This window comes from Dromiciops gliroides, chromosome 4 (genome assembly GCF_019393635.1).
Source record: "Dromiciops gliroides isolate mDroGli1 chromosome 4, mDroGli1.pri, whole genome shotgun sequence".
Lineage (NCBI taxonomy): Eukaryota > Metazoa > Chordata > Mammalia > Microbiotheria > Microbiotheriidae > Dromiciops > Dromiciops gliroides.
In genome coordinates, this window is record NC_057864.1 from 104,989,843 (window position 1) to 105,006,485 (window position 16,643).

Sequence of the window (16,643 nt, forward strand, 5' to 3'; positions counted from 1 at the left end):
GAGTCTTTTAAAAAACAAACAAACAATATACAAATGTGTGTTACAAATGACAGGAATTAGCAATGTGACAATGAAAATTAAAAGTCTCTGCAGAGTGGATCATTTTTACTGCATTAAATTAAAAAGTTTTTGCATAAACAAAACCAATGCAAACAAGATTAGACGAAAGCAAAAAGCTGGGAAACAATTTTTACATATTGTTTCAGATAAAGGCCTCATATCCAAAATATATAGAGAACTGAATCAAATATATAAGAATACAAGTCATTCCCCAATTGGGAAATGATCAAAGGATACGAACAGGCAGTTTTCAGATGGTGAAATTAGAACTATATGAAAAAATGTTCTCAATCACTGCTGATTAGAGAAATGCAAATTAAAACTACTCTGGGGTACCACCTCACACCTATCCAATTGGCTAATATGACAAAAAAGGAGAATGATAAATATTGGAGAAGATGTGGGAAAATTGGAACACTAATACACTGTTGGTGGAGCTGTGAATTGATCCAACCATTCTGGAGAACAAGTTGAAACCATGCCCAAAAGGCTTTAAAACTGTGCATACCCTTTGACCCAGTAATACCACTACTAGGTCTATATCCCAAAGATACTGTGAAAAAGGGAAAAGGACCCACCTGTACAAAAATATATATATAGCTGCCTTTTTGTGGTGGCAAAGAATTGGAAATTGAGGGAATGCCCTTCAACTGGGGAATGGCTGAACAAGTTGTGGTACATGAATGTAATGGAATACTATTGTGCTATAAGAAATGATAAGCATATGGATTTCAGAAAAACCTGGAAAGACTTCCATGAATTGGTGCTGAGTGAAATGAGCAGAATCAAGAGAATATTGTACACAGTATCAACATTTTGTGATGATCAACTGTGATGGACTTGGCTCTTTCCAGCAATGCAATGATCCAAGATAATGCTAAAAGACTCATGGTGGAAAATACTCTCCACATTCAGAAAAAGAACTATGGAATCTGAATGCAAACCGAAGCATACTATTTTCGCCTCTGTTGTTGCTTTTTTGTTATTGTTCTTTATTTTTTCTCATATTTTTCTTTCCTTTTGTTCTGATTAATGTGGAAATACATTTAACATTATTGTAATGTATAACCTATATCAAATTGCTTACTGGCTTCAGTAATGGGGAGGGAAGGAAGGGTGGGAGAAAAATTTGGAACTCAAAAAATATCTTTAAATGTAATTGAGAGGGGAGGCGAGGTGGTGCAGTGGATAAAGCACTGGTCCTGGATTCAGAAGGACCTGAGTTCAAATCCGACCTCAGACACTTGACACTAGCTGTGTGACCCTGGGCAAGTCACTTAACCCCCATTGCCCCACAAAAACCAAAAAAAAACAAACCAAAAAACAATGTAATTGAGAAAAATTAAAATAAATAAATATTTTTTAAAAAGAAAATTAACAGTCTCTGCCTTTAAGAAGTTTATGATTGGTAGAGAGCCTGAGATTGGTACACAAATATTTAAATACAAGTTAAAAAATGACCACTAGGCTAGAAGACGTTAATGGGTAGAGACATACAAGGATAAAAGAGTTGTTCTTTTTTGTGGAGATCAAAAAATTATTAACTTTTCAAGGTCCTTGGATCTTTCCCTTGCCTCTATTACATTCTTTGTTTAATAATTATTGGTATATAGGTTATCTCCTCCTCTCCTCCCACTCCTTTCTCCTCCCTTCTCTACAGCAGACTGGGAGATCTTTGAGGGTGTAGAAGAGATCGAGTTTTCATTTTCATACCCCTAAAGTTTAATAAGCCTTTGCACATACCAAGTGTTTATGTTGGTAAATTTAATTGGTGATACTAACACTACTTCTGCTCTTGGGGAAGAGGGGTAAATGGGATGCCCAGGGGGTGGGGGTTAAGGAAGAAGATTTCCAGGGAATCAATGAGAAACAGCTAGAGACCCAAGGGAAGCAGGTGTTGGGGGCAGAGAAGGGGGCCTGGCTCTGTTTACAGGTGGCAAAACCAGGGAATCTCCGGTCATAAAACCGCTCCCTCCGCCCCCCCCCGGCCCCCCCGCCGCTCGGCTCCCTGCCGGAGTCTGGAGGTGAGTACCCCCAGGGCACAGGAGGGGAAGTTCGTGGTCACCTTTCAACGACTTTTTCATCGCTGTCCGTTCGGCTTCGCTGAACTGGGCGGGGATCCGTGATGCCCCCGTGCGCCCCCAGCCTCGCAGCTCGTCGGGACCCGGGAAAGTGGCGGTCCGGAGCAGCAGAACAGCCACTAGCGCTAGCACCATCCCCACCACCCCCATAGCCAGCGTCCGGATTCCCGTGGACAGGCGGGCTGAGGTAGCCGCACCACAATGGGCCATCTTCCTGCAGTTCCAGCATTCAGCTGCCTGCTGAAGTTTGGACTCTGGAGTTCAGACACCAAACCTTATCCCTCCTCCAATTATCCTGGATCCATCCCTACTCCTGACTCTGACCAATAGCAGAGAGGGAGGAGTATCGGTGCAGCCAATTATGCTTCCAGCCACGCCCTCAGGTTTGAAAGGCTTTGAGGGAATTGTAGTTTTCCTTCCTGGAGAAAGACAGATGTAGTGCAGAGGTGACAGGCATGGTGTCTGGAAGCTTGGGTCCCTGCAGGTCATATAGCCTGTTGCTAGGCTTCTTATCCGCCTTGATACATTAAACAGAGATAAGAAATCCTCCATTAAGTCCTTCTACCATGCTTTTTCCTGACGTAAAAGCGACCCTAGGCTCAGGAAAGATAGGTCAACAAAGCCAAGAAAGGCTTCTCGTATGGCCCTATCACTCCAGGGTGGTTGCTAGGTGTCGCAGTGGATAGAGCACTAGTCCTAAAGTTGGGTGGAGCCAAGTTCAAATATCATTTCAGATACTTACTAGTTGTGTCACCCATGTCTTGACACTCGATTCTGATGACTCTGGAGGAGAGAGGGAAGTTGATGATTTTACACAGTCCTACCTCACTTAAATCCAATTCACTGCAAGTCATGCATGACATTATCCCTATGTTTTCGAGAACGAAGAACAAACAACAACATTCCAGGACAATTGCTGAGTTTGATGAGGTTTCTTGCCAATAGCCCAGGATGATTAAAAAAGAAAAAGATTTAGGACTTTTCAAAGTCCATCTATTACACTGTAGAGGGGTTGTGATCTAGAGGGAATCCGTAGTACGGGTGGTCGGCGTATGAGTTGGTCCTTGCCAGTATGGCTATGTTTTCCCCTAGCCCTTCTACTGAAAACCAGTATGTTCAGTCTCTTCTTGAGTCAGACAAAAAAACGGTCTCTTCCCTTTCAAAATGCTCCTCCACCCCACCACCAGTGGTTGATTTTTCAATTTCAGACTCACTTTTAGCCAATCAGCAATCCGCAAATCAGTGACCTTCAGCCATGTCTATGTCTAACCTTAGCCTAACTGGGTAACTCCAGTCAAAGTAGGAGAAGGAACTAAAAATTCCCACAGCTTTCTCTATTCCCCAACATAGGAATATTTAACATGACATTCCCTGCCTCTCCATCTCTCACCCCCAACAATTTCACCAAGCATATCTCTTTATAGCATACCATTCAGAAAATGGTTCTCTTTATACCTCTTGGGCAATTCTGTGACTATGAAAATGAAATCTGTTATAGAGAATCTTTGATGAGAATTTACTTGTTCCCTTCTCATATTTTTATAAAGGATACTCTTGTTGTGAAAAAAATGATTATTTAAAAGATTTTTTTAGAAACAAGAAAGCAGGCATATGGGTTGGTAGTTGCTGATGCCATCTGTTACTTTTTGGGGGTAATAAAATAATTCATGATATTTTTCATTCTATAGGAATTTTCCTTACTTTGAGGTGCTTCAAAAAATATATCTTTGAGTGACTTAAAATTGTGTCAAACTCCAGCACAAGTTTTCTCTGCTATTCTTTCTAACTTTACTTTTCTAAGTGCCATTTGTAATTCCTACAGAATCTTGAGTACCAAGGTATTGAAGTACAGGTACGGTAGGACCTGCTGGTATTGATGATGAGAATAGATTACTATACAAACACTGGTAGATTTATCCCATTTTGGATCAACTTGTCCTTTGAATTTTATTTAAAAGTACTCCCAAAATTTCACTTAACAGGATTTCATGCCAAATTTTCTTTTGCATTGCTTTTCCTTGTTTTGTGAGTCAGTGTTACTAATCCTCCTCTGTAAAGTTTAGTAATTATCTGGCTATTGGCTAAGGTGGTTTGTAGTGTTAACCAGATCAGAACCAGCCTTCTAACCTGTGAAAAGCCAGAGCCGAATAGAGCAGGCCACCGACAGGAGAGTCAGGAATTAAATAAAGTTTTATGTTCAGAGGGAGGAAAAAGGCTTGCAAGTAAGGAGGAGCTATAAACACATGTGCTGAGGCCCCACCCCTAGTAGGGGAGCCTGACAGTGTGGGGAAATCTCAATACTTACACTAGTGGCTGCCCAGTGAGCAGCAAGCATGTGACAAGTTGATTCATTACAGGACTTTCTGAGTGTGTCCAGTATTTGTCTTTGATCAGAGAACACCTGGTGAATTGACTAGCCCAGAGGGTGATCACAAAGGATTGTTGTTCTGCTAAACTCAGGGCACCGCTTGCTGGCTAGGCCTTAGCTTTGGAAAACAGGGGGTCTAAGTTTTATTTTGTCAGTAGACTCCTGAATAAAGTAGAAATATGTTCTACATGATTGCACATATAAAAACCTATATAAAATATTAGTGTGTTGGGGGCAGAGAAGGAAGAAAATTTGGAATTCAAAATTTTATTTAAAAATGAATGTCAAAGTTGTCTTTACATGTAATTGGAAAAATAAGATACTATTAAAATAAATTCTCTTTTCTTTCCCCTGTTATATTGTGAATTGTGTGAGGTCAAGGGCTGACTTATTTTATTATCCCCAATTCATGAAACAGAGCCGCTTAATAAATTTGTACAATTGGATTATGTTGATTTTCTCATTTGCAATAAAGAAAAAAATGAATCTTCTTTCTCTTGAAGTTGGCAGTATTCCATATTCTTCCCTGCTACTTTTCTATAAGGAATGATATCCTTACTTCATAGTTTTCAGATATAGCTGGAAAGATCATTCAAGTCAGCGTAGCCCACAGTTGAGTCATTCTGAGTGGTGGCCAAAGGGAAATCTAATCAGCTTCCAGAGATGGTAGTTAGATTAGCCACAGGGTGCACAGCAGATGAAGTCACAAATCAAAGTCCTGCCAATTCCCAAATAAATTTGCAATGATCCACTGAAGTGAAAATATGGATTCCAGGACTCTTGTCAGGTTAGAAGTCGATGTGACAGAGATACTCATTAGGAAGCTAAAGCTGGGTGACTCAGTGGATAGGGCTCGAGTAAGTCAGGAAGACATCTTTCTGAGTTCTAATCCAGCTTCAGATGCTTGTTAGCTGTGTGACCTTGGGTAAGTCACTTAACCCTTTTTACCCCAGTTCCTCATCTGTAAAATGGGCTGGAGAAGGAAATGGCGAATTATTCCAGGATCTTTGCCAAGAAAGTCCCAAATAGGGGCACGAAGAGGTGGGCACAAGTTATGTAAATATATAAACTGTAAGTATGTAATAAACAAATATGTTATATAAAATTTGTAAATTATTTAAATCATTAATTTTAATTTGATTTCAAAGGGCAGTGATATCAGAGGATAATTTATTGAGTTTACTGTGAGGATTACAGTTCCAATGAGCAACAGGGAATGATAAGAACCAATTTCTCTTGATTAATAATTGCCTCAGAATCCCACTCTCTACTGAGTTTCCTTTCTCTTCCTCTGTGTATCTCACTTGTGTCTATTTCTCTTTGTGGGTTTTCTATCCCTTCTGCTATCCCCCATCTCCCTCCTAATCCATCTTCTTGGTCTGTTTCCCCCTCCCTTATCTTTCTGTTTCTTTCCTCTTCCACTTTGCATCTGTTTTTCTCCATTTCCTTTTTTATTCTCCCTCTCTTCCATGATCCTCTTTCAGTCATAAGTGTCTATATTATGAAATTAGATTAAAAAAATACTTAAAATACAATTTTATTGATATCTTTTGTTTTTATATCACCTATATGCCCCTTTACCTTCTCCCTCCAAGGGAGTCATCCCTTATAATAAAGAATGAAAAAGAAAAAATGTGATAAATTAACACATTGAAAAAATATGACATTAATGGTACCCTTCCTTTGTTGTTGTTTGTCCTTTGTTCTCAGAGTGATCTCATGACTTGCACTGAACTGGATTTAAGTGAGGGAGAGCTGTGCAAGGTCACAAACCTCTCTCTCTCCTCCAGAGTCATCTGGGTCCAGTGACAAGATATACATCAGAATGACTGGATATGGTCCTGGATGTTTAAGACAATTGGGGTTAAGTGACTTACCCAGGGTCACACAGCTACTAAGTGTCTGATGTGAGATTTGAACTCAGGTCCTCCTGATACCAGGGCTAGGGCTTTTTCCAAGGTGCCACCTAGCTAACCCACCCTTCCTCTGTAATGAAGTGGGAAGTGCCTTTTCATAACTCCTATTTAGGGCTAAGCTTGGTCATTATAATTTCACAGCATCCAGGTTTTATTGTTTTGATGTTATTCTTTCTATTTACGTTGTATTAATTTTGTGTATTATTCTCCCGAAATTATCTTTAAGAATGTACTTATTGATTCTGTTTCCCATTTTCTGTTTTTAATGTAAAAATTAGGAGATTAACATTTTATAGCCCCCCCTAAGAAAAAGTTAAATTAAGTTGCTTCTTATTTATCCAAGGCCTTGGGTTGATCTGTTCCTTCTCCCCTTTTCTTTTCTTGTCTGGAAAAAAGTTTCCATAATTTCTCTCTCTCCTTCTCCTCAGGTCAACAGCACATTCACGTAATACATCAGTCTCCAATGAACACAAAGTGGCGGGACATATGATTCCTGTGTTTTTAGTTATGGCTGACCAGACCAGCCCGTGGCTGACTGTATGAGAATTACTCTTTGCTTTGGGTGGCAGCCATTACTTTTGTAGGACTTGTTCTGAGAAATGTGCTTTGATTTGTCAAATGCTGAAAGCCTTTTCCCTGAACAAACAGCTACATTCTGGGCTGAATGTTGCTACTCCGGGATTTCTGCTGCTCTCTTTGCCTAGGAGACTAAAGCAGTGCTTTCCATCTGCAGTAAAAGCACTATTTTGGGCCTTTCCTACTTGGGGTAGGTCCATTTCAATTCCTTCACTAGCTGTTTGGGTATTGTGTGATATTGCCTATTCTTTACAAGTGTTCCACCTAGCTGAATTATATTACAATGAGCCATACTTAAGTGGGAGCTTAGAGGAAAGGGCAGGGATTTGGAGTTAGAATACCTGGGATAAGTCACTTCCCAACACTGGGAATTTAGGTGAGGTTTTCCTCATCTTTTACTGAGGGTGAGGTGGTTGGACTGGGTGACTTCCGAATCTAAATTCTTTGAAAACCTATTGCTGTGGAATAAAAACACTTTTCTTTAGGTAATATTTACTCAGGTGTTTTTTTTTTAATTAAAAAGAGCTGGTCAAGTTGGGGGGTGTGGTAATGCCAGTGGTGGGGACACTTCTATAAGAAATGACCCTTAAAGTTCTAAAGTGCCTTATACTCTTCTAAGAATAGGGGGGGGGAAATCATAGGTAAGAAGAGTTTAGGATATCTATTCCAGATTTTTCCATAATGTTTGAATGTAAACATTTCATAATAAAACACAAACTGAGGAAAAATATAAAATTAAGTACTACCTAAGGGCAGGGGCATGGTGGTAAATATTTTAATATACACATGCATATATATGTATATGTGTATGAGAGTCAGTTAAAATTACTAATGCAGATTAACCTTGAAAGTGTCATATGTGTATTATAATATATGACACACTTTCAAGGTTAATCTGCATTAATGATATTTTCTCCATCATTTAGACAATCAACAAAAGAATAAATCAAGCCCTTATTTGTAGCATTTGCCAATTTCTAAGGTACGATATAAATGTTTGAACCTAAGATTTAACAATTCTCTCCTGGCGGTATGAGCTGGTTCCAGCACACCTTTACAGGGGTCACAAATCAGATTGGTTTTCACAGCTGGACAATATATTCTTTTGTGAAGGAGTATATGATTTGTGGGGAAAGGCCGAGAGTAAGGGTACTAAGGCAGAAGGGAAAAAAAAACCTGGCGTGTGTGTGTGTGTGTGTGTGTGTGTGTGTGTGTGTGTGTGTGCGCGCGCGCGCGTGCGTGCGCTCACGTTTGGTTGCGGGGCAACGTGTGACTTGCCCAGGACCACACAGCTAGTGAATGTCAAGTGTCTGAGGTCGGATTTGAACTCAGGTCCTACTGAATCCAGGGCCGGTGCCTTATCCACTGTGCCACATAGCTGCCCCTACCACCTAGCTGCCCCCCAAACCTGTTTTAAAATAGATATCTTCAACCAAGCTTACTTCTACATTATGAATTCTAGAAGGTAAGTTCTGTTCTAATATCTCTTTACTGATCCTATCCTACTACCTACCATTTAGGTCTAGGACTTAGGTAGAGTGGCATTTCTATGGTTGCTTCCAGGTATGTGCTGTCCTTTCTTTCTTTTTTTTTGTTTTGTGTTTGTTTTGTTGTTTTTTGGTGGGGCAATGGGGGTGAAGTGACTTGCCCAGGTCACACAGCTAGTAAGTGTTAAGTGTCTGAGGCCGGATTTGAACTCAGTCCCTCCTGAATCCAGGGCCAGTGCTCTATCCACTGCGCCACCTAGCTGCCCCCTGTGCTGTCCTTTCTCTACAAGGAAGAGACTAGTCCCATGGGTATGCTTGCAAATTATCCAGAGTCCCTCTTTTCTCTTCATCTATATCTCAAAATCGTTCTACTCTATCCCTTATTCTATCCTCTTTTACTTTTTTTTTTTTTGGTGAGGCAATTGGGGTTAAGTGACTTGCCCAGGGTCACACAGCTTGTAAGTGTCAAGATAGAAGAGAATGCAAGTAGAGGCAAGGATGAAGAGGTGGTATACGGAAAGTGTTTATCTTCTTTTCCTCCCACTCCCACTGCAAACAAACAAACCCTTCTAACAAATATACATAATCCAGCAAAATAAATTTGCCCATTGTCCATGTCCAAAGTACGTATCATCCTGAGTCCATTCATTAGCTCTCTGTTAGGAGGTGGGGAGCATGTACCTTCAATGTTGGTACACTGGAATCATGGTTGGCCATTACAGGATCAGAGTTCTTTATTCTTTCAAAATTGTCTTGACAATGTTGTTGTTGTATAAATTGGTCTCATTTTTTCTCACTTTACTCTGCCTCAGTTCTTACAAGTATTTCTGGGTTTCTCCTAAACCATTCCCTTTATCACAATAGCACTGTGATTGCATTCATGTACCATAATTTGTTTAGCCATTCCCCAATTGATGGATACCATATACACACAGAAACTGTTATTTCCATACATATGGATCCTTTCCCTTATTCTTTGATCACTTTAGGGTATCCAAGGGTCATAGAGTGTGCGCACTTTTATAACTTTGGGGCATAATTCCAATTACCTTTTAGAATGTTTGGACCAGTTCACAGCACTATTAATAATGAATTAAACAGGGACAGCTAGATGGTGAAGTGGATAGAGCACTGGCCCTGGAGTCAGGAGTACCTGAGTTCAAATCTGGCCTCAGACACTTAACACTTACTAGCTGTGTGACCCTGGGCAAGTCACTTAACCCCAATTGCCTCACTAAAAAAAAAAAATAAATAAAAATAATGAATTAAATAGGGGCAGCTAGGTGGTGCAGTGGACAGAGCACTGGCCCTGGATTCAGGAGGACCTGAGTTCAAATTTGACCTCAGATACTAACCACTTACTAGCTGTGTGACCCTGGACAAGTCACTTAACCCCAATTTCCTCACCAAACAATTTTAAAAAATGAATTAAACAAACAAACGAACTTATTTTCTCATAGCTCCTGCAGTATTTGTCATCTTTCTTTTTTTGGTCAGTTTTGCCAGTTGATTGGATGTAAGTTGGAACCTCGGAGTTGTTTTTGTTTGTTTGTTTTGTTTGTTTGTTTTTTGTGGGGCAATGGGGGTTAAGTGACTTGCCCAAGGTCACACAGCTAGTAAGTGTCAAGTGTCGAGGCCAGATTTGAACTCAGGAACTCCTGAATGCTTTATCCACTGTGCCACCTAGCCGCCCCCCTCAGAGTTGTTTTAATCTAATTATTAGTAATTTGGAGATTTTTTTCATATGACTATTGCTATTAATCCCTATTGCTTATTTTTCATAAGAAAGATTGCTACTGATGGCCTGGATTTTTTTCCTTTGAAAACTGCCTATTCATATCCTTTAGTTATTTAATCAGTTGGGGATTGGCTCTCATTCTTATAAATTTGAATCAATTCTTTATATATTTTGGAAATGAGGCCATTATCAGAGAAACTTCTATAGAATTTTAAACCTGTTTTCCTTCTAATTTTTGCTACATTGATTTTGTTTGTGCAAAACTCCTTAATTTTATGTAATCAAAATTGTCTGTTTTATCTTCTGTAGTCCTCTCTATCCTTTGTTTGGTCATGAAATATCCCCCTATCCATAATTCTGAAAACATTTCTTCCTTTTTTTTTGTTTTCAAGTTTGAATTATCAAACTGATTTGTATTTCTTATACTCTAGTTATATTGTCTGCTTTTAAGCTGAACTATCAAACTGATTTGTATCATGCTAATGGAACCAGTAACATCCTGTACTAACAAGCAAGGAAAAATGGAACTAAAGACCTTTAAACCTATCCCTCCTTCAAACTTTTCTATATCTGTTGAGGGCACCTAACTAAGAGACCTAAACTAAGGTCTGTGACCAGGGAGCAGAGAACATTTATATACCTTCAGTAGAAAAGGAGTCTTCAAATTTCTTCTTTTGAAGGAGTCTCCACATGTTCATGCCTGCTTGCTCTTGGGGCAAATAAACTGGTGTTGTGTTTTCTAAAACTGCTCTCTGATCTGTTCTGCACATTTCTCACCCTGTTTTTCATAGAAGACAGTTATGAAATTTTTTTTTTTCATAGTCCTTATCACTTCCTTGCTTGGACTATTGCAATGGCGTCCCAATTTGACTTCTGGCTTTCAGTCTATCACTTCTCCAACATGGGCTGGAGTATGGTCTCCATGTGTCTGCCAAAATGATCTTACTAAAGGAAAGGTCTAACTGTTCCACTTCTCTAAATATCTCAATTGCCTCTAAGAAAAAAGACAGGTTCTTCAGCTTCTCAGGACTTTCACAGACTAACTCTAGCTCACTTGTTCAGATCTATTTAATTTAATTGAAAAAAAAAACCCACAACCTTTCATTCCAGCAGAACTGTCCTAATTTTTGCATTCTAACCTTTGGATTCCATCTCTTGTCTCTGAATCTTGGCACAGGCTGTGGCACGTGCCTAGAATAAAAACTCTCTTCATTCTTGCTTCTTAGCATCATTAACTTGATTTAAAATTCAACTCAGGTGATACCTCCTATAGGAAGCCTTTCCTGATCTTTTCCAGTTGTTAATTCTGTCTTCCTCAAATTATATTGTATGTATGTATTTGTTTAAACTTGAACCTCACAAGTAGAATATAAATTGCTGGAGGGCAATTGTGTTGTCTTAGTTGTTTAATGCTTGTTGGAACTGAATTATTGCCCCATTGATTCTTGCCTTTCGAGGTGTAATCATCCATACTGTCCTTTGTTTAAGTATGGGCTGACACTTCCTTAACCAAATATGAAATTTCATTGACAGGATTAATTTGTTGATAAGGTATAAATTCCTTACTTTAGCTGATCCATTGACACTAAATTGATAAAGATCCCTAGCAGTTCATCCTGTGCTTCGGAGCATGGGATTTCAAAAAGAGGTTAGAGACCATTGCAACTAGAGCCTGGAAGGCTGCTGAGGAACAGAAGAGGTAGGGATTAGGTTCCCTAGAAGGAGAATATTACTTCATAGGGTCATACATCTACACCTAGAAGAAACTTTAGAGTTCATCTGATTCAACCCCCTCATTTTATGGATGAGGAAACCGATCACCTCCAGAGACTGTGAAATGACTTCTCTAAGGTCACACAGGTAGTAACAGGAAATTTTGTCAAGGGGATTTTGTACTGGATTAAGGAGACATCATCAATACCTTTGAATTTAAGGTCCCAGAACAATACCCGGACAGGGCCATTCCATGTCAGGAAGGTTTTTTTTAAATGTCATTTTAATTTTTTTGTGTGTGTAGCATGGAGGCTGTTAATATGAACGTATGGATCACCTAGATTTGATGGAGCTGCCTTATTATGTAAATGGATTTTGTGAGACCCTGGATTAATAGGAGCAAAATGCTTTTTGCTCAAAGACTTCAAACTGAAGCCAAACACTCCCAATTCACTTTTCCCAAGAGAATAAACAAACTTAAATGCCTCTTCGAAATTCCCATTAATTATCTTCTTTCCCCAAGAAAGTAAATAAACAGATCTTATTGTTCTCCTTGTCTTTGATAAAGCCCTTCCTGTTTCCACATAATCTAAGCATAGCATCTGCTTTAAATTGAGCTGTTAAACTGATTTGTATTGTTTAACTGATTTACATTTATAGCACTTGCTTTGGGTTGATTTGTATCATGCTAATGAAGTTAACCAGTGAGCAAAGACACCTTAAATACCCTTAGAAAGAGGGAGTCTTTGAGCCCTTTTGGGAAGGGTTTCCAGCATGATCATGTTATATTTCTTCTTGGGACAAAATAAATTGGTATTATGTTTTTTCTGTCTGTCTCTGATCTGGTTTTTCCTCTAGGAGAGACATTATGTTCTTTGATCTGTTTTCTTCATACGAGGACAGATATGGAAACAAATTGTAGGAGATATTATCGAATTGATTTCTCTGACCTGTTATTATTTTTGTAGGAGACAGGCAAATAAAACATATTTAATTTTTGACAAGATGCAAGGGTCCATGGGACCATCTAGACCAACAGTGTCAGACTCTAGTAGAAAAGGGTGCCACTAATCTGTACATAGGGTTCCCTGCTATGCCTATTAACTTGGTTTTAAAATGTAATGTTATCAACGTTTTATCATATTTTTATTTGTTATGTCAAATATTTCCCAATTAAATTTAAATCTGCTTCTGGCAGCACTAGGGAGCATTGCAGGCTGCATTTAGCCCCAGCCATGTATTTGACACCTTTGATCCAGTCCAAGGAGTCCTTGAAAAAAAAAATCTCTTTTGTGATATCCCTGAGAAGGTCTGGTGCCATCCATCCTCTGCTAGAACATTTCCAATGACAGGGAAACCAGGGAAACTCCCCACTTCTGCAAAAACCCACTCCATTTTTTTTTTGTGGGGCAATGAGGGTTAAGTGACTTTCCCAGGGTCACACAGCTAGTAAGTGTCAAGTGTCTGAGGCCAGCCCACTCCAATTTTAGATGATTCAAATTGTTAGAAAGGGGTTGGTAGGAGGTGAAATCTCCCTCCTTGCAAATTTTACCCCTTGTTCCTAATTCTGCCTCCTGTAGTCAAACAAAACTCATCTAACCCCCCCTTCCCCACATGTGGCTGCAAGGGATGATTTAATACTGATCTAGTAATACTACCTTGTATTATTTCTCTTGGGACAGGTCTGGAATTAATAATTTGTCTATGACTACATGGCAGGACCAAGATGTCCCACCCTGACCCCTCTCTTTTTGTTCCTCATTCACTCACTTACTCTCACCAACCCATGAGGTAAGGAACAAGTGTGGAAGGTTGTGAAGACTGACTTAATATATTCCTCTTAGTTCTCACTCAGAACAAGATTTGGAGTTACCAATAACTTGACAGATGGTGGACTTGTCTCTTAACCTCTCTGAGTCTTTGTTCCTTTATCTGTGAAACGGGAATAACGACACTTGTTCTATCTGTCTCAGAGTTATAAAGACCAAATGAGATAATGCATGTAAAACACTTCATTATTTCCTAAACATTATAGAAATGTAAGTGATTATCATTAGTCACAATCCTCCTTGAAGCCCAGAGAGACAGTGGGACTTCCTGAAGGTCACACAAGGTTAAGCCAGGATGCTGCATCTTGATTTGACTCAGTGTTCCATCTTTAGGGGAAGATCAGAAGAAAATCCAGCTTTTCTGTGTTGAGCTATTACTAATAGGTGCTTATTCCAAGGGCTTAGACAAATGAGTTGCATACTTCTTCCCCATGGTAGTTTTCTACAATCTTTGGACTTATTGGTAACCCTCCTTCTCCCCTTGCCCACTTCTGGGGAGCCATCACCCACCAAGGGTTTGCTTCCCTATTGTATGCTGATATGACTACACACAGCTAGGGCAGACCCATCCCATATAGGACACCATAGCTCAGCAGCAATGATGACAGGTGCAGGTCTTGCCAGGAATAAATAGCCTTAAGGGTTTCCTGTGGTCTCTGCCTTTCTCCTGCCCCTATTCAAGGGAATTTCCTCTACGTAAAAGAATTCCTAGTTAGGGCTCTGCCTCCTTGCCTTTTTTTTTTTTTTAAACCCTCTTCTTAGTTACCATTTGTACAATACTTAAGGTTTGAAAAGTCCTTTATATATCTCATTTGAGCTTGGTCCATGCATCCAGCCTTCCCATGGAAAACAATCTAATTTACGTCCATTTGTTCACATTTAAAAAAAAATTTATTACCAAAAAAGATCAACAGAAGAATGGTGTTTAAATTAAATAAATTATACAAACATCTATGATCTCAAGACCCCTGGCCTGGGGAGGGGAAGGGGCAACATCGCACAAGTCAGTATCAATAGAAACATTCAAAAGTATTGAAATTCTGGATTATTTCTCTTTCTTTCCCTTTTCTCTCTTTCTGAAACATTCCCAGAAGGGCTATTGGTAGAAACTCGGTTACATTCTTGCCATGAATGTTCCAATTCAGGCAATCTTTACGATTGTCTGCATAGCTCTCTTCTGAGGAACAGACGGTTTTTTCTTTGACTTCATTCACCACTGACTGAAGGTGGTAGGTGGCTAGAGAGGCTTGGCTGAGTACTGTAAGATGTATCTGAGGGTAAAGGATGCTCATCCCTCTCCAGAAGTCTGGAAGGTATGTTCCTTCCTTGTTTATCCCTGGATTATTCTGGATCAATCATCCGTTTTGGTTCTTGAAGTTTCCATCCACTTTGTGATGGTTCTGGACCTTCATAGATAAATTCTATGGGTCTCTAAGACGTCTCTGGATTAGGAATGAAGAGGCTCATTTTAAACTTACCTTGATCAATCTTTCTGGGAGGTGGGATGAGTAGGTACTTGTTCAGAGAATTTGGCACTTTGAGTGTGAGGTATGATGAATCCTCAGACAATAGTGTCCTTTGCCCTCTGAGTTTAAATTTCTTGGACAGTATAATGGTATAACTGATTCCCACTATGTCTCTCTGCCCCAAGATTGTGCTGGGTCTACTCTAGCATTCTCTCCTCTAACAGTAGATTTTCTATCTCATTGGCTCTCTAGATACAGATGAACACCCAGAAAGACTGAGTTCAGTGAATTGATGATAGAGACACATGTGGTTGGTGGTGGGGAAGACTTCAGTCAAGTCCAGCTGATAGTTTTTCCAGGCTGGGCCAGCCCAACCTTGTGAAGCAGGGTTCACTGAAGCAAAACAGCTATGGAGAGAGATTTGGGGGGTGGGGTAGGGTAATGAGGGGCAAGAGGAAGAGTCAGAGGGACTTCTGTGTGGTGCTGATTGGATGGCATCAATGGAAACTTTATGAAAGTGGACAATAATAGCAATGGTGACCTCTTCATTTCTGAGGCAGTGGTAGAGGCCCTCTTGCCAACAACATCCTTTGCTCAGGAATGCTGTGTTAATGGGGCACAATGAGGGACAGGGGCCTTTTGGCTGGAAAAGCGTGTCCCTAAATAAGACAATGACCCAGACATTCTAGTATGGGTACGTCTCCATCCCTCTTCCAGTTTTTTCTTCCATTTTTTTTTTTGAGACTCTGGATATACCTACCCTACCCAGGCTAGACCACACACAGGGGTGATCATTGATCCTTTTACTAATCTTCATGGAAGTTTTGATGTGTTGTGTTTCTAACTTGGGTCAGTTCACCCATCCTTAAGTTCCTGCTTTCAGGAACTCACCCTACCGGTGCGTGACTTAGTGCTGACATCCATTGGCTTGGCTTTCTTTAGCTCAGAATTCCCAAGGTCAAGTGATTCCCCCAGCCTCAGTCTCCTCTGGAGCAGGGATCACAAGCTTGCACCACTACACCCAGGCCTATCATCCCTAGTCCTAAGGTAGTTATAGTTCAGTGTGAGTAGGGGGATGGTGCTAAGGGAAGGAGTCACTTCATTGACGTGGGAAATTCCTTCGAGCCATAAAGGTCAGTCCCTACTCTCCAGTTTATAGCCTTGGAGAGTTGCCTGAAGCCCTGAGGGGTAAGTGGCTTGTCTAGAGCCACATAACCAGCGTGCCCTGTTCTTGGAGGGCATTCTCTCCAACAAAGAGGGATGAGTGTGACCTCCTTGGCTCCAGGCCTTTAGGTAAGCCATGCGGCTTGCTTCCTAGAGGAGAGTAGGCTCTGGCTTTTCTAGGGTTAATCATTTCGGAAAACATGAAAAGGATCAAAATGATAATCTCCTCTCTGTTGTTCCAGGGA

The 16,643-nt window shown here is 40.1% G+C and overlaps 1 protein-coding gene across 1 annotated transcript in view; it reads right to left on the reverse strand.

Moving 5' to 3' along the window:
• PM20D1 (peptidase M20 domain containing 1) overlaps positions 1–2,408 on the reverse strand; it is a 49,373-nt gene extending 46,965 nt beyond the window's left edge. The window contains exon 1 of the mRNA XM_043963705.1: positions 2,126–2,408. Coding sequence (XP_043819640.1) covers positions 2,126–2,351 — 226 coding nt within the window. The 5' untranslated portion in view covers positions 2,352–2,408. The remainder of the gene's footprint in view (positions 1–2,125) is intronic.
• Between the last annotated feature and the right edge of the window lie 14,235 nt (positions 2,409–16,643).